The sequence below is a fragment of the Anoplopoma fimbria genome, chromosome 14 (genome assembly GCF_027596085.1).
Source record: "Anoplopoma fimbria isolate UVic2021 breed Golden Eagle Sablefish chromosome 14, Afim_UVic_2022, whole genome shotgun sequence".
Lineage (NCBI taxonomy): Eukaryota > Metazoa > Chordata > Actinopteri > Perciformes > Anoplopomatidae > Anoplopoma > Anoplopoma fimbria.
The window spans coordinates 1,084,214-1,105,708 of NC_072462.1; the positions used below are offsets into that span (position 1 = coordinate 1,084,214).

The window sequence follows — 21,495 nt, forward strand, 5'->3', positions numbered from 1 at the left end:
GTCGTAGTTTCTGTGTATTATTTATGGTACAGTAGCTCCGTGACTGCTGGTCAGGTCAGTAAATCACAGAGTCACTGTTAGCTCACCACCACAGCCCCCCCCACTGAACGCCTCCCGCTGACACCCGTCACTTATCTTCAGAAGCTGTCTGCAGAATGAGTCGTGGCCCGAGGCCGCGACCATGAACGCACCACAGGAAGGAGAGGAACAAAAAAATATATACAGATGGAGAGAAAAAGAGAAGAGAAGGACAGGAAGACGGTCGTGGTGTTTCTTTTTGTTATCGCAGTGACCTTCATGCTCATTCAGAGCGTTAAAGGAACCTTTTAGGGACAAACAAGTTTTTCTTTTAGTGTAAGGAGAAGATGGATGTATGTTAAATATGAGCATGAAGGAGGCAGCAACATCTGATTCTAAAGAGTGAATCCAAAGCTTCAAGCGTTAAAGCTGCATTCTCTCTCCTGTCCACCAGGGGGCGACTCCTCTGGTTGTATAGAAGTCTATGAGAAAATGACTCTACTTCTCTCTTGATTTATTCCCTCAGTAAACATTGTAAACATGAGTTTATGGTCTCAATCTCTAGTTTCAAGTCTTCTTCAATACAGCATGATGTTCATTGAGTAAATGATGCTCCATTTAGAGTCAAACAGACCATAAAGCAGGGGATGCTTTAGGGCGGGGCTACACACTGATTGACAGGTCGACACCAGAGACGTATACGGCGTCTCTACGTCACTCCTCCTCAGTCCTAATATGGTCACTTCCTGTTCACTGGTTGCAAAATAGTCAAGATGGCAACGGTGAAATTGCCAAACTGAAGGCTTCAAAACGGGAGTCCATAAAACCAGCTAACGTGTGCTAACTGAGAACAACCTTCAGCTTCACACGAGGGACCGTTTCAAACGTTTTCCTTCTTACAGATTTAAATAAAGAGCCGTTCATGCAGCGCAGTCTTTACGACCGAGCTGCATGAATATGTAAACCGGCTGAATTATTCACGTCGGCACTTTAACTCCAGAGTCAGCGTGAGTTCACTGGGTGGAATGTGGAGTTACGACCGTTAGGAGGTTCATACAGACACAATGATGAAGTCAGAGTTTGGTTTCTACTGAAGAGGCATTCTGGGAAATTATAGGTGGATTTAAGGATTTTTAGGAATTAAATGGAATTAAATGGAAACATATGGCTCATATGCTCAGGTTTTCTTATGCAGATATAATAATAACCTCTCTAATGGAAATGAAAAAATGTTGCTTTCATAACACGTCTTCTTGGAAAGAAAACATTCATCTACTATTTTTTTTATTTGCATCTGTAGATTTCTCCTTAATTCACCAAAAGTTACCAATTAAATTCCTTTTGTATAGCCCAAAATCACAAATCACAGATTTGCTTCAGAGGGATTCTGAGCCAGCCCTAACAGACCGTTAGATAATGCCTCATTTGCATATTTAATAATAACATTTCAGAATACAGAATACAGAATACAAAAAACAATCATCTTAATGTCAGTAATCAACTGGTGAAGTTTCATGTTGATATCTATTAGTTATTTTTTTACCCTATTCACCTGTAGAGTCTTCAACATGTATGTAATTTAACTAAACATATCTTTAAAGGACGTTTTCTCTAAATGAGTTTTTTCTCAGACTCTGATCCATAAATCTCCACTTCAGTAGCTCTTACATACACCAAACTTTACAGCTTCATTCCTCTCTATATTCTGAAGGTTAACACAGAGGGGTTTGTTCAGATATCATTCATAGCCTGATTTATACAACATTTTGTACTGAAAACATGGAGAAAATTTGATTTTTTGATTATATAATATAAATAATTATATGTACACCTCCCCATATACACCCCCATACAATATATATATCTACTGCTGAATCCTCCTGTGAATCCAGCCCTGAGAGACAGAGTGAGTTTGGGCTGATGGAGCACCAGTGAGGTTCTCTGATGGGTTTTTAATGGAGCTCTATGGCTCAGAGGAAGAAGAGATATCAGACACATCATTCTTGTCATCGTTGGATTTGCTCTGCAGATAAAATGTGTTATTTGAGAAAATATAAAACATAGAATATCAGCAGATTGAAATAACCATAATAATATGTATCTAACTGTACTGTAGATGCATGTGCAGATATTTAAATATTGATCATTTGACTTTCTAATGTTTCCGTTTCTTGTCGGTCACTGAGATTAAAACTGAAACACAGAGAGAACATGAATCTGTGTCTTTATTCGTTCCCATGTCAGCTGATTCACCGCTGAACGCCACGGACACGAACAATGTCGGGCTTAATATGGCGTCATAAAAAAGACATCAATAATCCAATACCATAATACCTCGGAGCCATGAAGCTGTCATCATAAATATGGAGGAATGAATGTAATATTCCGCTCTTTTAAAAATGTTCTCCTGCACAGCATGAGATCATTGGAGGGGACTTTACGATGTTTGGATGTTCAGGGTTAAAGTTTTATTAAGAAGAAGGCTTTTAAATCTCACAAAAAGGGGATTAAATAAATATAAAATGTCAGGAGATGAGAGAGCGGTCCTAATTACACAAAATTACACCACTGGAGGGTTTTAACAGCTTTAATTATGCAGCATTCATGAATGTGTCTTCAATGTAAACAACACTTCCTGCTTTTTAAATCTCTCCGGCAGCTCACAAGAATAAAAACAGCAGGAGCTAATTGGTTAATTATCAGCTTTCATTTAACAGATATGTTTATTGTTAGGACGCCTGGTGTTTTTTAGTTAATTATTTGGAGTGTATGTGATCCTTATTTCTCCACAGTATTTTATATTCGGGTCAAAGGTCAGTGAAGCAGACAAACATAATCCTCCTGACAGAAAGCAGCGACGCTAAATTGTTCTGATTCCATTATTCTTTGCTCTCTAAGTGCTCTCAGTCGATCCTCTGAATTGACAAGCGTCTGTGTTTGTATCGTTGAATAACCACAAGCTTTATTCAAACCCTTTAGTATGAAGAGATTTCAAAATAAAAGCATGAAACTGGGACACACTGGTCTGTTTGACTCTAAATGGAGCATCATTTACTAAATGAACATCATGCTGTATTGAAGAAGACTTGAAACTAGAGATTGAGACCATAAACTCATGTTTACAATGTTTACTGAGGGAATAAATCAAGAGAGAAGTAGAGTCATTTTCTCATAGACTTCTATACAACCAGAGGAGTCGCCCCCTGGTGGACAGGAGAGAGAACGTAAGAGAATCTAAACAGTAATCTAATAAAGTGGCATAATAACAGCTTTTAACCGGCTCAAAAATCAGACTGATGGACGGTCTCAAATCAACCAGAAGCAATGCATTATGGGGTGGTTTAGTATGTACAGTTAGCTAACTGCACATACTGCACATTCTCAGAAATGATTGCTTATATACTGTATATATCTGGGTATTTCTCACCAAATTGCAGTCATTTTGACCCATATCTTGCTCCTCCAAACAGAGCAGATGATTAACGGAGCAGATCTACAGCAAAATAACAAACAAACAAACATGCAATTTAATTTCAGTTGGACTTTAAAACAAAAAGCAGCAATAATTTATATGTACTACAAAAGCTGGTTCCAACACTGTTATCGTACATGTGTGCACAGAATGCTTCAGTCAAACACATCGAGATCATCTTTTAGAAAGATAGAAGAAGTGCATTATTGAAAAAACATGCTTCTGCAAACTCAGACACACACACACACACACACACACACACACACACACACACACACACACACACACACACACACACACACACACACACACACACACACACACACACACACACACACACACACACACACACACACACACAGGAGGAGGAGGAGCTTCTTCATCAGGGATTCTGCTCGTCGTCGGGTCATCGCTGAGTTCACATAAAGTCTGTATTGCTTTGGCAGCGAGAACGCTGAAAAGAATACGAAGCTCACCGTCCATCATGAATATTGTTCATAAATCAATAAAAAAACCACAAAGGAGGAAGAAGTATTCAGAGCCTTTACTGCAGTAAAAGTACGACGATGCTTCTGCTGCATTAATGTGCATGTTTAATACTCCTTTATATCCTGTTGTCTGGTTTAATCTACATTAATGCATCATATTCTATAAGATCATCATATTCTATAAGATCTCCACATGTTCCTGTGAGAACCTCGTATCTCTAAAAGAACAAACTGTCTGTTTTAAGCTTTGTGACACTTTGTGACAAGCTTGATACATTTTCCAGCTTTTTAAAGAGTTTATTTATCTGAAGAAGGAGGAGGATTTATCAACACATAAAGGAAACACTTCATCCTTCAGTTCATCACAAACATTCCACATCAACACATCTGGAGATACGAGGTTTTACCTGGAAGCTGTCAGATAAATGACAGAAGAAAAACCTTAAAGGTGGAGAAAAGATTAAAGAAGTGGTGGAGGAGGAGCAGCGTCTCCATCTTCCACTCATCCTCTGAAGGTTCTCCTGCTCTAGTGTTTCCCGCTGGCTGTGGCCTTGGTGAGATAATCCCAGAGGGAGGTGTAGCATCCACCCGACCTCCACCCGACCCGAAGTTACAGCTAAACATGGAGGAAGAACCCGAGAAGAGGACGCTCACACTGCTCTCTGATCTGGTGTTCCTTCAGTGGCCTTTTTTTAAATCTAAGATAAAGGACACTTAGTGATATTTGTTCTGTTCCAGGAAAACCCTTAGGCAGCCTCCTCCTCACACACACACACACACACACACACACACACACACACACACACACACACACACACACACACACACACACACACACACACACACACACACACACACACACACACACACACACACACACACACGTTAGATTACTGAACACAGACCCTGTTTCTTGACTTCCGTTTCAACATGTAATCAAATTCAGAGTCGTTGAATATTCGATTACAGCGTCTTCTTAAATAACATTAACCATAATTGATTCGTCCACTTGTCCATTTTCTAGAAGAAGGTTCCCTTGGTGTCCCGGCACAGAATCCTCTTGAAGGCCTTCCTGAAGTCGTGGTTGAAGACGGTGTAGATGACCGGGTTGAGGCAGGAGTTGCAGTATCCGATCCAGAAGAAGAACTTGAACAGCGGGTTTGGGATGCTGCAGGTCTCGGGGCAGACCGCCTGCAGGGAGTAAGACAAGAAGAACGGGAACCAGCAGATCACGAACCCGCCCATCACCACCGCCAACACGAAGGTGAACCTCTTCTCGCGGTTCGCCATGGCTTTACGGCGGGACACGGGTGTTTCGTGGATCTTCGGCGTCTCCTCCGGGACCAGTTTGGTGCCGGAGGAGGTAACCATGGTGGTTTTGTAACGACAGGCCAAGTTCAGCATCTGGACTCTGAACCCGTTCCGTCCGGACGCTCCGGATGTCTGCTCGTCTGTCTGCTCGTCTGTTGGGTTCCTCTTTTCTTTGCCTTCGTCGCACATTTCAGAACCGCAGCTGGAGGAGTTGTCGGGTGGAGCCTCGGGTTCTTCTTCAGGATGTGGTTCTGGTTCTTTGTGGTGTTGAGCGTCTTGGCTCGTGGTTTTCCCAGAGGAGTTTTGAAGCGATGGCGTGGACATCTTGTCTTCTCCTCCTTCATCCTCGTTCTGTTGAGACTTCTCCGATATTTTCACCGGACGCTCGTTGGTTCCCACGCCGACGTCTCCTCCTCCCGCCGCCACCTTCTGCTTCCCCCCCGGCGGACATCGGGTATGCTGCTTGGCGATCTGATAGATCCTCACGTACACCAGAATCATGATGACGCAGGGGGCGAAGAAGGAGCCGATGGTGGAGTAGAGGATGTACCAGCGCTCGTTGTTCAGCTCGCACACCTCCTCGCCGCCCTCGCTCTTGTCCAGCGTGAGAAGAGGCGGGAAGGAGATGACAGCGGAGATCAGCCAGACCACCACGATGGCCGTCTTGATGCGCGTCGGCGTGCGTTTGGGGCCGTAGGAGACGGGCCGCGAGATGGACAGGTAGCGGTCCAACGCGATGGCGCACAGGTGCACGATGGAGGAGGTGCAGAAGAGGACGTCCAACGCCAAGTAGATCTCACACCACATGGAGCTGAACGCCCAGTAGCCCTGCAGCTCGTTGGCGAGCGAGAACGGGATGACCAGCGTGGCGACCAAAATATCCGCCGCGGCCAGCGACACCAGGAAGAGGTTCTGAGCGCCTTTGAGGGAGCGTGACGTCAACACGGCGATGATGACGAAGACGTTGCCGACGATGGTGAACACCATCATGAAGGTGATGGCGATGGCGAAGGCCGCGGTGGCCTGCGGCGTGTACGGCGAGGACCTGGTGGTGCTGCGGTTGCAGGGCCGGGCGCCGGAGACGAGGCTGAGGTTCCGGTTGTTGGGGAGGCCGCCGAGCTCCGACAGGCAGGGGGCGTCGTGGGCGGCTGCCATGGCGACGTCGGCGGCGAGGCGGGAAAACCGTGGCGGGCGGCGGTCAACGTGAAGCCATGAGATCTACGAGAGAGAGACCATGTTTAGGGATGCAATGAATCAAAAACTCACAAATCGGATCAGAACAAAAGACAAATGGAGAAAATCACTTTCATAGATCCACGATCAGGTTCCTTTGCTGCCGATACTAATCATGATCGTTGAGATCCATCTTGTCAGACACAGGATTACAGCAGCTGGTCTACAAGGATCCAGAATATTCTTTTTTTTTTCCACAACCCAAAAATGATTTCAACGCTCTGAAGTCATCGATTCTAAATGTCATCCTTTCACTTTACAGATACATGACATGTGTCCAGCTCCTTCTCTTCAGCAGCCTGTATCTGATGCTGGAGGGGAAGGACATCATTGATGACATTAATCACATTCTTTTATGAGCATATAAGAACAATCTGCAGAATGAAAGGTGAAATCTAGACTTACTGGAATAAAAAGATCTCCACTTCTGCTGCGTCCTTCCTCGTGAAAACAACTTCTAAAGTTTATTTTTCTTGCATGAATGTGCAGAAAGTATCCGCTGAAGGGGCTCTGCGCCGGGCAGCCGGAGGAGAGTGATCCGCCTGCAGAGCTCCTCTTCCTCTCCGGCTCGCTGAGGAAGAGGAGGATGAACCGACGCGCTCTTTACGCGCAGCTTCTTCTTCTTCTTGGACTCCGGACGGTCCCTGAACGTCACATTTAATCAGAATAATTAACAGATTTCACTTTTAATGACTCAAGAAACGTTTCTTATTCTGTTCTCATCTCGGGTGTTTCACATTTTAACGCTTTTTATTTACATTTTAAATCACAGGTGCAGGGATCAACAGCAGCTCATTCATCAATAAAGTCATTCATCAATAAAGTCATTCATCAATAAAGTCATTCATCAATAAAGTCATTCATCAATAAAGTCATTCATCGAGAAAAGAACATCAAAAAATGTGAAACGTTCTCTGGTTATAATAAACAATGACAATAATTGTTTTCTGCTAATATTTGGGAACAACTTTAAGTGCAGAACTTTAACTCAAGACCTATTATATATATATATATATTATATATATAATATATTATTACCAATACATTTATATTAATAAGAAAAATAGTAATAATGTCAATATGATTTATTTAGAATAATTCATTTGGGGAGTTTTGGTTTGTTGGACAAACATTTTTCATTGTTTTGACCTTTTTAAGTACATTTTACTGATAATATTTAAGGAATGTGAAATGCAGACTTTTACTCCAGTGAATGTTTGATTTTTGAATCCACTGGTGTGAAAATGTTTCCTGTAAACTGGTAAATATTTATATATCTCTGATATTTAATCCTGAATGAAGTTTAAAGAACAGAACCTCAACATCTCTTCAATGTCTCCTTACATTAAACTAATAAGTGATTCAATTAAATGTTCAAATAAATCTGTATTTAAGTAAAAGTACTTCTGCTACTCTCCACTTACAGTGAGTCATGTGACAACTAAACCATCTCCATCACAACCAAACAAACTAATCATGAGGAAGACTTGGAGATGTGGATGAAAGCTGCAGAAAATATGCAATAATGTTTGTGAATAAAGACTTTTTGTAGAGATTAATCTACATATTTACACCAAAAACATACGTGACACTACAAAATAAATATATATATTTATCAACAAATGTATTCTTTCAACTCATTTAAGTATTTTGTTCTTTGTCGTCATTATTTATTTGTTTTTTAGTGCATTTATCTGGAAAAAATATTCTGCCCTCTGGTGGCGGAGTTCAGCTGCTGCAGCATCACAGATGAAGAGGAGGAGCAGAAGTTTGACCTTCATCCTGTTTGTTGTTAGAACTCGTCTTCTTCTTCGTCACATCGTGGATCAACACATGAGCATTTTCATCCTCCTCCTCCTCCTCCACCACGACGCTGCTCTCCGTCTCACTTTTTGGGAAATCTGGAGCGAAGAGAAAAAAAAGCATTGTTAGTCCTCTTGTGTATTAATACTTCTCAGTACACCAGATGTCAGTAGAAGTACACAGAGTACCACAGCTGTAGAGGAGGCGGACTCTGGCCATGTCCGTCTCCGTCATCTTGTGTCTCTGTCCCATGTCCTCCATGTTGGCGTAAGCAACGATGGTGGGAAGACTGTTGACTGAGAAAAACCCACTGACACAGAACAGAGTCACTAACTACATTTATATAAATATGTAATGTGTATTAAACACAAACAGAACTGTATGCACGCGTCACCTTCCGTAGTGCATGATGGAGGTGACGTCATAACGGAGGTCAAAGGTTTGACCTCGTTGCTTTTCGAAGTTTGTCTCCTTCCCTGAAACACAAAAACAATTCACTCAGAAATACGTTTTTCTTCTTGTTCCTTCTCTTCCGTTTGTTTCCACTTCTTCTATCTGCTGAAAGAGGAACGTTTTATCTTTTTTCCTCATTCAGATTTACACCAGGATTGATGACATCACAACTAGTTCGGAGCCAATCAGTGTCGAGTATGAAACTCATATGGGAAGTGAAGTAGGAGAAACCTTAGCTGCATCCAAATGTCATACTTTTACTTTTAGTACAAACTGCAGCTTATAAAGTACGCACTGTTTCATGCCGTTTGCATTCAGTTGGGACTTCTAGATCAACTTGAACTTTGACCCTCTTCATTATATATCTGCTTTGCAAAGGATTGTGGGTCAGCAAAGCAAGAAAAAGCATTCTGGCTTGCATAGTGCAAAATGCATCCAGACGTTGTAGAATATCCTGGTATTTCTGCAGAAAACTTGGAGACGTTTGACTTTGTGCACAAATTTAAAGAGTTGATATAAAAAACACAGCTGACGGGACAAACCGATGTTTCTTTGACAGATGTTCACAGCTGTGCAGCCTCAACATTTTTCTATCGTTTGTAACATTTAACTGAATAACTTTTGTGCAGAGAAGATAACTTTGTTTACTGTAATCAGCTGGTTTATAAACAGAGCGACACATGTTTAAATCAGCGTACACACACACACACACACAAAGAGTTTACTATTTGATAGTTTGTATTATTTTAAAATAAATGAAGGTAAATTCTCTTTATGTTGCCTCTCAGTTGATGCTTTAATGTGCACTTCTCTTGTTATTTCATATCAGACAGCTGCTTCTTCGTGAAGTCGTGGTAGATGTTTACAAGCAGGAACTTCAGACTTTGAGTGGAGCTATATTTAACTTTCCAGTAGGAGTTTGAACATTTTTGATTTCTGAGTCTTGACCTTTATTTGATAAGGGATGTTTTTTGTTGCCTATATTTGTTCATATTTAGTCATTTTTTTCAAATTAAAGTATGCAGAATAATATATAAGCAGCTCCTGTTTGAAGTGTACCCATGAATGTCCAAACAACTATCACTAAATCTCTTTGATAATGTAGACAAATGAAAAACGTTCTGCAGAGCTTCATTTCTAAGCTGTTTTATGGACATTAAAGAGAATTACATCAGTCACACTGAATATAAAAATATGTCCATGTGTTCAGATTTGATTCATTTTGACCCTGAGAAGAAGAGATTTTTGTGTTTTGTCTTTGACTCTCTGGCGCCCCCTAGAGGAGACTTTAGTCTTAAAAACGATAAAAACGGATGATCTTTAACTAAATGCTGCAGAGGAGCAGAGAACCTGAGAACCTTTACCCTCCATGATGTTGTGAGAGAGAACCTTGATGAACTGCTCGCGGTCCATCCTCGTGTGCTCGTGGTGGAAGCCCAGAGCGTGGAGAATCTCATGGACGATGTTACCCACAATGCACATGGGGCCGACGAACAAGGTCTGCTCACCGCCGATGAAGCCGACGTACGACGCACATCTGGAATGTGACACAAAGACAAAATGTTTTTGTGTTACCTGAACATGTTTGAGACTGAAAAGATTGAAAATATAAATGTATATTAAGAGAAAACTACAGTATTTCTACCTCTAAACATTCATTATGAAGTATTAATACTTTTCGTACCCTCTGCTGCTCACATAGTGCAGGTAGCTGTTCTCGGAGGTCCTCTGGTGGAAGGACACACAGGAGTGTTGGGACACCATCGCCATGGCAGAGAGGATGTCTTCTCTCTGATTGGCTGTGACGAGAGAAACACGACGACATCAGAATAAAGATTCCTGGAGAGAGTAGAACCACAGACCTCAGATCTGATGTTGGGCGTCTGACCTAACTCTGAGCTGATGACGAACGGGATCTCACGAGTCGGCCAGACGCTCTCCACCGCGTTCCTGTTTTTCTGTGGGGTCACATGATAAAAACTCACTTATGTAAAGAATGTTTGAGAAATCACAAAGAAGCATTTTGGGTCTCTTTATGAGTGTTTTACATCTCTTTGTTGTCACTTTGAGTCCTTTTGAATCTGCTTGTAGTTGCTTTGAGTGTCTTTTTAGTTGCTTTGAGTCTTTTTGACACTCACACTTTGAAGTCCTGTTGAGTCTCTTGGTAGTCATTTTGAAGTCTCTTGGTAGTCATTTTGAAGTCTCTTGGTAGTCATTTTGAAGTCTCTTGGTAGTCATTTTGAAGTCTCTTTGTAGTCATTTTGAAGTCTCTTTGTAGTTGTTTTATGTTTCTTTCTGGACATTTTGAGTCTCTTCCTGGTTGGTAGTGTCTCTGTTCAAAACACTCTGTTGGTTCAATTCTTGGAACCAAAACATTAAATATGCGAGCCATAAAACAAAACAATAACTATCTTTATGTTTTTCTCTATAAGTGTGTAGTCATCTGATCAATAATAATAATAATAATAACATCTCCAGTTGGTATAAAACATTTAAGTATGTTGATTTCTCCAATCTGTTGCATTGTTAGAACAGATATTAATGAGTGGCATGATGGGAAATGTAGTGTTTTAGAGCTAAAAGTCAAGACATCTCATCCACTGCTGCTCAAAAGTCCTTAAACTTTGATTAATAATAATTAAACTCACAGAGAAAGTATTCAAAGTAAAGTGAAGGAACACTGATGTAGTTTCACTCACCGGCAGTAACAGGTCTCCCTCCACCACTGCATGTTTCTTCGTCATCAGCTCTGTTTAAAATATTAAAAACTGATTTTCTTTCTTTGTTTCAACCTTTTTTCTTCTCAGTTGCAGATTTACACACAAATATTAAACACATGTTTATGACCTGACCTTCTACAGTCTCTGGGCTGGACTTCATATAATTCACCACCTTGATGAACCAGTCCTCCTGAGACGCTGCAGAAAAACACATTAATACATTTAAAGAAAACACTCAGATCTCATGAATATACGTATTGATTGATCCAGGCTTAAATCAGACAGAGCCCTACCTTTTCCATCTTCCCGTAGAGGACTGGAGTCGACTAAAGAACACAAGAGATGAGAGAAGAATCATTAGTTTTCTCCAGACAGTAAAATAAACATGTTTTATATTTCTTACCATCTTTAGAGGCTTCAACAAACATCAGAGCAGAGAGGATCAGGTGCAGCATGTTCTCACAGAGCAGACAGAATGATGCATTCACTGACTCGTTAGTCACGTTAAGTAAAATCACCTGTGAGCTCCGGCCTCGTTTGACTCTGTGAAGCTGGAAGGATCTGCTGTTAAACGTTTCTCAGGTAAATATTACACTTTTCACCCAGAAATATTTTTATTACAACTGAAGTTTCTTTCCAAAGATTTTCATTACAAATATGATGCAATATTATAGGTTTAAATAAATCAATCTCAACCAGATATGTCATTAAAATGCATTGTATTTTGGTTATTTGATTTATTGTTAATATATAAAAAAACATGAATTGAAACAACTTTAATTGTCTTAATGGAAGCAATTTTTGCAAAAACTTTCTTCTACAAATACATATATAGTTTTATTTTATTTTATTCCCAGATTTTGACATCTGCACCATCTTGTCCTGCATTTTTTTGTTTGTTTATTTAACAAGTGTTATTTGAAGGAGCGTGATACATTACATTTTAATTTTCCGCAGCTGCTCCTCTCTAATAAGTAACTTGAATACTAATTTGAATTTTAAAACCAACTCAATTTCTAACTAATATTGTAATTTAAATTCAACTGGATTTTATAGCATTTTCATATAAATGATATAAAGATAAACTATAAATAACAATACATAAATACAAATTTAAATATATAAAAATAAAATAATATATGAGTTTAATAAATTTAGAAACTACTTTTCTGTTTGTTTGTTTTCAAGTCCAAAGATTCATATTTGTATACGTATGTCTGACAGTCCTGATAATGGTCACATTAGTATTTATCTGTATGTATCTGAATTAAATGTTAATATATTTCATAAGCAGAAATAATTACATTTATATTTCTATATTTTCACAAGTTCAACCATTAAAACCAGTTAAACTTAAAAATAAAAGTAAAATAGTAACAAAAATAGTCAAATCAGAAACAGTGAGAGAGGTCTGCTCGGTGTTGTTCTCAGTAACGTACAGCAGGTGGCGGTGTGCAGCTTTTCTGAAACAAAGAAGAAGAAGAAGAAGAAGAAGAAGAAGCAGCAGCATATCGGCCGTAGAAGAAGAAGAGCACTTCCGGTAAAAATACAAACACATGGGATACATTTCTCTAAAGGTAAAGTTCTTTTTCAACTTCTAGGGATATTATGTAAACTACATATTGTAAATATGTATTTAATTGTCTCTCTCTTGTTGTATTAAGTTAGCTCACTAGTTGCTAAATGCTACTTTAGTTAAAAACGTGTCTAACGCCCTGTGTTGTAGTTAGCTTAGCTGCTAGCTTCACATGCTAACAACATGTCAGGAAGTTATTTCTGGTTCTTTGATCATTTAATACTTTCTCATAACGACGTGTAAATGAAACGAGATTAAACTGATGCTTCTGTGACTTACAGGGAAGTAGAGGAAGAAGTATTCAAAGGTTTTACTGCAGTAAAAGTACTAAAACTACACTGACATCCTCAGTAAAGTCTTCTAATATTCTGTCTGCATTAATGTGTGTGTTTCATGTTAACTCTTCATATCCTGTTTAGTTTAATCTACATCAATGCTTCATATTCCATAAGATCATCACATGTTTATATATATATATATATATATATATATATAGTACATATATAGATATATATATATATATATATGTACATATATAGATATTCCATAAGATCATCACATGTTTATATATATATATATATCTATATATATACATATATATGTATATATATATATATATATGTATATATATATATATATATATATATATATACATATATATATATATATGTATGTATATATATCTATATATATATATATATATATATATGTATATATAGTATATATATATATATATATATATATATATGTATATATATGTGTGTGTGTGTATATATACATACATACATACATATGTGTATATATATATGTGTGTATATGTATATATATATATACAGTGGGTACGGAAAGTATTCAGACCCCTTTAAATTTTTCACTCTTTGTTTCATTGCAGCCATTTGCTAAAATAAAAAGTTCATTTTTTTCCGCATTAATGTACACATCAGCAACCCATCTTGACAGAAAAAAACAGAAATGTAGAAATTTTTGCAAATTTATTAAAAAAGAAAAACTGAAATATCACATGGTCATAAGTATTCAGACCCTTTGCTGTGACACTATATTTAACTCACATGCTGTCCATTTCTTCTGATCCTCCTTGAGATGGTTCTACTCCTTCATTGGAGTCCAGCTGTGTTTAATTAAACTGATTGGACTTGATTAGGAAAGGCACACACCTGTCTATATAAGACCTTACAGCTCACAGTGCATGTCAGAACAAATGAGAATCATGAGGTCGAAGGAACTGCCCAAGGAGCTCAGAGACAGAATTGTGGCAAGGCACAGATCTGGCCAAGGTTACAAAATAATTTCTGCAGCACTCAAGGTTCCTAAGAGCACAGTGGCCTCCATAATCCTTAAATGGAAGAAGTATGGGATGACCAGAACTCTTCCTAGACCTGGCCGTCCAGCCAAACTGAGCAATCGTGGGAGAAGAGCCTTGGTGAGAGAGGTAAAGAAGAACCCAAAGATCACTGTGGCTGAGCTCCAGAGATGCAGTAGGGAGATGGGAGAAAGTTCCACAAAGTCAACTATCACTGCAGCCCTCCACCAGTCGGGGCTTTATGGCATCATCTCCTCAGTGCATGGAGGACTCCCAAACTATGAGAAATAAGATTCTCTGGTCTGATGAGACCAAGATTGAACTTTTTGGCGTTAATTCTAAGCGGTATGTGTGGAGAAAACCAGGCACTGCTCATCACCTGCCCAATACAATCCCAACAGTGAAACATGGTGGTGGCAGCATCATGCTGTGGGGGTGTTTTTCAGCTGCATGGTTGCAATTGAAGGAAAGATGAATGCGGCCAGTACAGAGATATCCTGGAAGAAAACCTCCTCCAGAGTGCTCAGGACCTCAGACTGGGCCGAAGTTCACCTTCCAACAAGACAATGACCCGAAGCACACAGCTAAAATAACAAAGGCGTGGCTTCGGAACAAGTCTGTGACCATTCTTGACTGGCCCAGCCAGAGCCCTGACCTAAACCCAATTGAGCATCTCTGGAGAGGAAAATGGCTGTCCACCAACGTTCACCATCCAACCTGACAGAACTGGAGAGGATCTGCAAGGAAGAATGGCAGAGGATCCCCAAATCCAGGTGTGAGAAACTTGTTGCATCATTCCCAAGAAGACTCATGGCTGTACTAGCTCAAAAGGGTGCTTCTACTCAATACTGAGCAAAGGGTCTGAATACTTATGACCATGTGATATTTCAGTTTTTCTTTTTTAATAAATTTGCAAAAATTTCTACATTTCTGGTTTTTTCTGTCAAGATGGAATGTACATTAATGCGAAAAAAAAAAAATGAACTGATTTTAGCAAATGGCTGCAATGAAACAAAGGGTGAAAAATTTAAAGGGGTCTGAATACTTTCCGACCCACTGTATATATATATATATATATATATATATATATATATATATATAAATAAATAAATATAATACGCTGTCCTGTCTCATCATATATAAATAATCCCAGTCTGTCAGCGTTGTTGTTATTCCTCCTAAACGCTCCTTTCTTCTCTCTTTGGCTTCAGAAGGTGAAGTCATGACGAGGTGGGCGAGAGCCAATAACGTCCACAAACACAAGCCAGCGGAGGCCACTCCATGGAATCAGCTGAGAGGAGGAGGAGGAGAAGCAGGAGGTGGAGGAAGAGGAGGAGGAGGTAGTGGAGGAGGAGAAGCAGGAGGTGGAGGTGGAGGAGAGGAAGAGGAGGAGGAGGAGGAGCGCCTCCAGGCAGCTCTAGACCTGGACCCCAGAGGGACTACCTGAGAGGGACTCAGCCCGGAGGATCAGCTGTGAAGAAACCCAACCGTCCCAAGAAGGAGTACGTGAGCGAAGACGTGAACGGCTTCCTGGAGTTCCTCCAGCAGAGCGGACAGCGGCTTCCACGAGGAGACGCAGGAGGACGGGAGCTCAGGGAGGAGGTGGAGACGGCCCTGAAGAAGGACAGAAGAAGAGAGGACAGAAGGGTGAAGAGGCAGGACAACAAGAGGAGCAACATGGTGAGTGATTCCACATCTGGAGTCTAGTGATTATTGGTATTAATGGTATGAAACTCATACAAGTCGTCTTCATTTCTACTTTGTAGCTAAATCACTACGTCCTTCTCTGATGCCTCCTTGTCTCCTTCCCTCCTTCCCTCCCTGCAGCTGTGCTTTAACTGCAGGAAGCCCGGTCACGGGTTGGCCGACTGTCCGGAGGCCGACCAGGACGAGGAGATGGGCCGAGGAATCTGCTACCGCTGCGGCTCCACCGAACACGAGATCCAGAGGTGTCGGGCCAAAGTGGACCCGGCTCTGGGTGAGGACGCAACGGAGGCCCGACAGGGAGATGCTTGATCGATATTCACTGATATTAATATTATTATTATTATTATTATTATTTATTATTATTTCTCAGGTGAACACCCGTACGCTAAGTGCTTCATCTGCGGTAAAACTGGACATCTGTCTCGAGGCTGTCCGGATAACCCTAAAGGACTTTATGCTCAAGGTTCAAACACAGAAATTCATCATAAAATATTTATTGATTGATTGATTGATTGATTGATTGATTGATTTTTTACAGCATTTTAAATGATCGTTTGTTTCTGCAGGAGGTTCCTGTCGTGTTTGTGGTTCTGTGGAACATTTTCAGAAGGATTGTCCAGAACATCAGGCTGCAAGTGAGTCCGTCTCCATCTTCAAACTGCTTTATCACATTTACATTTTTATAATATGATGTATATTCATATATATTTAGGGGAGTGAGCAGCTTTGCTTTATTACACAGCAAATGAGAACAGACTTCCATGTGTTCATTAAGGTCGACGTCTTAAAGGGACAGAACACCCCAAATCTCCCACAACCTTCTCCAGAGTCTCTCTGTGATATATTTATTAAAATAAAGGATTCTTTCTGTCTAACATTCTCTCTCGCTCTCGCTCTCTCTCTCTCCAGCTAACTCGGTGACGGTTTCCTGGTTGTCTAACAACATGAGTGCCGACCACGAGGACGTCCACGTTCCGGTGAAGAAACCGAAACCCAAACAGACCAAAGTGGTGACGTTCTGATCCGGAGCTCGTTTCTCTCTCTGATCACCTGGACTCGAACTAACGGACTGAATACCGCTCACATCCTGACTGTCTCTGTGTATTTAAGGAACTTTTAATAAAGTTTTTTTTCTGTGTATTTACAGCGTTACTTGGTTCTGGTGCTGGATTAGTATTTATTAAGACAAATCGTCAGCTGTGAAAGATTCTAGAAATGATGAAGATTAACTTGTTTTCTTATCAAACAAACAGACAGAAATCTTTACTCAAAGTCCACTTACTACCGGAATATAACTAACTTCTAGAATTGCCGTTGCCTTCAATCTAACTGTTCTAACATACATTATCTGCTTATAATTTCAATAATCATTATAAAATCTAAGAATAAATGGATCTGTAATGTTAAAATAATGCAAGCATTTCATATGGCCTCCCTTCCAAGAGTTTAAAGGAGTTTATTCTGCATTTTGAGAGCTTTTGATCACATCTCATGGGCTTCATCTGTAGAGGGAACAGTTAATTTGCTGATTGTTTTTTATCAGTGAATCAATGAATGGATCACAGCATGTGTTGCTTTGGTGCATTAAAGCAGTGCTGTAACGTGAGCCGCTCACACAATCAACCTTTTCAAGTACGAGAACAGAAGTATTGGCTTCACGTTCTACTTCACGTACAGCAGGTAGAAGAACGCAACGTTACAGATCTGAAGCTTCCACAATCTTTCAAATCACTTCTCAAAATCTCTGCTTTCAAAGCCTTTAATTAATAATACATTACTTTTATTCCTCATGTCATATCTGGTTCATTAACATACTTTGTTAATTAATTATTATTGTAAAGCATTTGTTATATAATTAAAGAGGTAAACGAGTGTTGGTGTCTTTGGTTTAAACTCAGCTGTAATGTGGAGACTCGTCCGCTGGGGGGCAGCACTGACTCAACCTGTTGAAGGTGATGAAGAAGAGTTCTATGTTCCACAGTCAGATGATTGTTTCCTTTAAGAAATCAAATAAAATGAGGTGGAGAGAGAGGATGAAGATGAGGAGGATGAAGGTGGTCCCTCATGATGCGTTCAGGGCTTCAGAGGAAGCTGGTTTGGGATGTTTATTGTTTTATATTTTGAAGCAGAAGAAATGCATCACTGTTGACATGTCTTTTATGTTTTGATTCATGAATTCTAAAGAGCGTAATCAAGAAAAGAGTTAATGTGCAGGACAGATGTGTAGATCCATAAAATGAAAATAGAAAATAAATGTAAATACAGAAACATAATTGTACAAATACAAAGAAATGTTACCTCATAGTTTTTGTTATTTGACACTGAATTTGCCCAATTTTCTCTCTCTTGTTCCAGCGTTTTTCTCTACATTTTCCCCAAAAACTACAGAATTATGTTTTTATCTCATGTTCTGCATAACGACCTGATTGAAGTGGAAACATTGTTTTTGTTTGTAAAATGTTAAAAAAAGTGAAATGTCCTTCTCATGGTCGACAGGGAATAAATTGATAATAAAGCATGTGATCAATAAAGCTGTTAGAACCCGACTTCACAAACTGCACACAAACACTCACTGTGTGTGTGTGTGTGTGTGTGTGTGTGTGTGTGTGTGTGTGTGTGTGTGTGTGTCTGTGTGTGTGTGTGTGTGTGTGTGTGTGTGTGTGTGTGTGTGTCTGTGTGTGTGTGTGTGTGTGTGTGTGTGTGTGTGTGTGTGTGTGTGTGTGTGTGTGTCTGTGTGTGTGTGTGTCTGTGTGTGTGTGTGTGTGTGTCTGTGTGTGTGTGTGTGTGTCTGTGTGTGTGTGTCTGTGTGTGTGTGTGTGTGTGTGTGTGTGTGTGTGTGTGTGTGTCTGTGTGTGTGTGTGTCTGTGTGTGTGTGTGTGTGTGTGTGTGTGTGTGTGTGTGTGTGTGTGTGTGTGTGTGTGTGTCTGTCTGTGTGTGTGTGTGTGTGTGTGTCTGTGTGTGTGTGTCTGTGTGTGTGTGTCTGTGTGTGTGTGTGTGTGTGTGTGTGTGTGTGTGTGTGTGTGTGTGTGTGTGTTCCGCTGGAGAGGGCTTGCGTCACTGATGATGCAAAGGTTTCTTGGAACTCTCTGAGAGTCTAGAGTCCAGTTCAGAGAAGACAAAAGTTGACTCTACTTCTCTCTTGATTTATTCCCTCAGTAAACATTGTAAACATGAGTTTATGGTCTCAATCTCTAGTTTCAAGTCTTTACTATGGATTGTATATAAATCAACACGTTGTTTTTTTTACAACCAGTCAACAGGAAGTGACCATATATGGACTGAGGAGGAGTGACGTAGAGACGCCGTATACGTCTCTGGTGTCGACCTGTCAATCAGTGTGTAGCCCCGCCCTAAAGCATCCCCTGCTTTATGGTCTGTTTGACTCTAAATGGAGCATCATTTACTAAATGAACATCATGCTGTATTGAAGAAGACTTGAAACTAGAGATTGAGACCATAAACTCATGTTTACAATGTTTACTGAGGGAATAAATCAAGAGAGAAGTAGAGTCATTTTCTCATAGACTTCTATACAACCAGAGGAGTCGCCCCCTGGTGGACAGCAGATTCTTCCTTTAGTTTGTTTTAGTCTTTACTGCATCATGTTGTGCTGCTTGTCTTCTTGTTACTTTTACAGAACAACAGATGTACACACTAGTTTTGCTAAAACACACCATCTTGTTTGTGTTTCAGTTGCATCAAACTCACATCCTCGTTCTTGATCGTTCTCCAGAACTCATCAGTGAAATGAATCACAGACGGAAACTCTGCTCAATATCCCTGTAAGTCCCATTATTCTGTCATTAATAAGACTCTTCTTCTTCTTCTTCTTCTTCTTCTTCTTCTTCTTCTTCTTCTTCTTCTTCTTCTTCTTCTTCTTCTTCTTCTGTGCTAATGTGAGTCCCTGGTTGGGTAAGAGTGGGGGGTGGGGGGAGGCTCCTGGAGGTTACCCCCCCACCCCCCACAGTGGGTTTCCACAGAGGCTGATGCGTTCTCATGGAGGCAAAGTGAAACTGCAGCCAGACAGCTGCTCACTGAGGCTGATTGCACAATTTAGTGTGTGTGTGTGTGTGTGTGTGTGTGTGTGTGTGTGTGTGTGTGTGTGTGTGTGTGTGTGTGTGTGTGTGTGTGTGTGTGTGTGTGTGTGTGTGTGTGTGTGTGCCTCATAACAAAAGCACAGAGGCTTCATTCACTGAGTCTCTGGATCCAATCAGAGCGCTGCTGAGCTGGAGGTCTTTCCTCTCGTTGTTTACTGGATTTCTCAACGATCGACTCTGAGATTTAAACTCAACGTCCAAAACGTCTTCGGAGACGTTTCACCTAAAACAACTTTCATCGCCTCGGCGTTTAATTCTCCCGTGACGACGACTATGACCAAAAAATCATTCAGAGACGGATGTTTATTAGCCGCGCTAACGAGGTGATGCTACATTACAGTCGCTCCAGACTGAAACATCTCAACAACTAGAGAATGGAATGTGTTGAAATGTTAGAAAGATATTCATGATCCCCAGAGGATGCATTCAACTCCGAGTTTTCCCTATAATGTCACCATGAGGTTGAAATTTGTGCTTTCGAGTGGATTGTGGTGAAATCTTGCACAGACTTTCATGATCCCTAGAAGCTGAACCTAACTGCCTTTATTGACCCTCTGACCTTCCCCTGAGCACCACAACGAGGTTAAACTTTGTGGTTTTGAGTGAAACATCTCAACAACTATTCCATTGATTGTGATGAAATCTTAAATAGACATTCATGATGCCCAGAGGATGAATTCTACTGACTTTGCTTATCCTCTGAGTTATCATCCATTGCAACAATGAGGTTGAAATTTCTGTTTTTGAGTGAAACAGCCCAACAACTATTCAATGGATTGTGATGAAATCTTGCACAGACTTTCGTGATCCCTGGAAGATAAACCCGACTGACTTTGTTGATCCTCTGACTTTCCTTTAGCGCCACCATAAGGTTGAAATATCTGTTTTTGAGAGAAACATCTTAACAACTAGTGTATGGATTGTTATGAAGTCATACACAGACGTTCATGATCACCAGATGATGAACCCGACTGACTTAATTGATCCTATGACTTTCCCTTTTACGCCAACATGAGGTTGAAATTTGTGTTTAATACAGGATTGTGATGAAATCTTTCACAGACTTTCATGATCCCCAGAGGTTGCCCCCTACTGACTTTATTGGTACTCTGACTTTTCTTTTAGCGCCACCATGAGGTTTAATTTTCAGTTTTTGACTTTATTGATTCTCGGACTTTCCTGTAGCACCACAATGAGGTTGAATTTCGTGTTTTTGACTGAAATGACTGAAACTATTCAATTGATTGTGATGAAATCTTTCATAGACAGTCGTGTTCCGCAGATGATGAACCCCAC

The 21,495-nt window shown here is 40.3% G+C and overlaps 3 protein-coding genes across 3 annotated transcripts; 1 reads left to right on the plus strand and 2 right to left on the minus strand.

Moving 5' to 3' along the window:
• Positions 1-4,434: 4,434 nt before the first annotated feature.
• LOC129102593 (alpha-2B adrenergic receptor) lies at positions 4,435-7,153 on the minus strand. The gene is made up of 2 exons (XM_054612813.1): positions 6,928-7,153; positions 4,435-6,507 (listed from the first exon to the last, which is right to left on the minus strand). Exon 2 carries the CDS (start codon positions 6,442-6,444, stop codon positions 4,999-5,001), a length of 1,446 nt encoding a protein of 481 aa, XP_054468788.1. The 5' UTR covers positions 6,445-6,507; positions 6,928-7,153; the 3' UTR covers positions 4,435-4,998.
• Positions 7,154-8,152: 999 nt separating this feature from the next.
• Positions 8,153-12,039, minus strand: LOC129102447 (low choriolytic enzyme). Its single transcript, XM_054612608.1, has 10 exons — positions 11,902-12,039; positions 11,792-11,824; positions 11,631-11,696; positions 11,478-11,527; positions 10,667-10,736; positions 10,463-10,577; positions 10,143-10,315; positions 8,720-8,801; positions 8,514-8,635; positions 8,153-8,423 (listed from the first exon to the last, which is right to left on the minus strand). Exons 1-10 carry the CDS (start codon positions 11,951-11,953, stop codon positions 8,266-8,268), a joined length of 921 nt encoding a protein of 306 aa, XP_054468583.1. The 5' UTR covers positions 11,954-12,039; the 3' UTR covers positions 8,153-8,265.
• Positions 11,998-17,240, plus strand: zcchc9 (zinc finger, CCHC domain containing 9). The gene is given in 8 exon segments (XM_054612609.1): positions 11,998-12,080; positions 12,930-13,075; positions 15,607-15,771; positions 15,774-16,075; positions 16,223-16,373; positions 16,473-16,565; positions 16,669-16,737; positions 17,012-17,240. Coding segments are annotated over 6 exon segments (882 nt in total). The 5' UTR covers positions 11,998-12,080; positions 12,930-13,075; positions 15,607-15,617; the 3' UTR covers positions 17,125-17,240.
• The last annotated feature ends 4,255 nt before the right edge of the window (positions 17,241-21,495 follow it).

Bases quoted from the DNA above. Each gene is read 5' to 3' on its own strand.
- LOC129102593 (XM_054612813.1), bottom strand. From the start codon at position 6,444: ATGGCAGCCGCCCACGACGCCCCCTGCCTGTCGGAGCTCGGCGGCCTC.
- LOC129102447 (XM_054612608.1), bottom strand. From the start codon at position 11,953: ATGCTGCACCTGATCCTCTCTGCTCTGATGTTTGTTGAAGCCTCTAAA. The intron at 11,825-11,901 runs GTAAGAAATATA...TGTGTTCTTTAG, and splicing joins TGTTGAAGCCTCTAAAGATG to TCGACTCCAGTCCTCTACGG. The intron at 11,697-11,791 runs GTAGGGCTCTGT...GTTTTTCTGCAG, and splicing joins TCTACGGGAAGATGGAAAAG to CGTCTCAGGAGGACTGGTTC.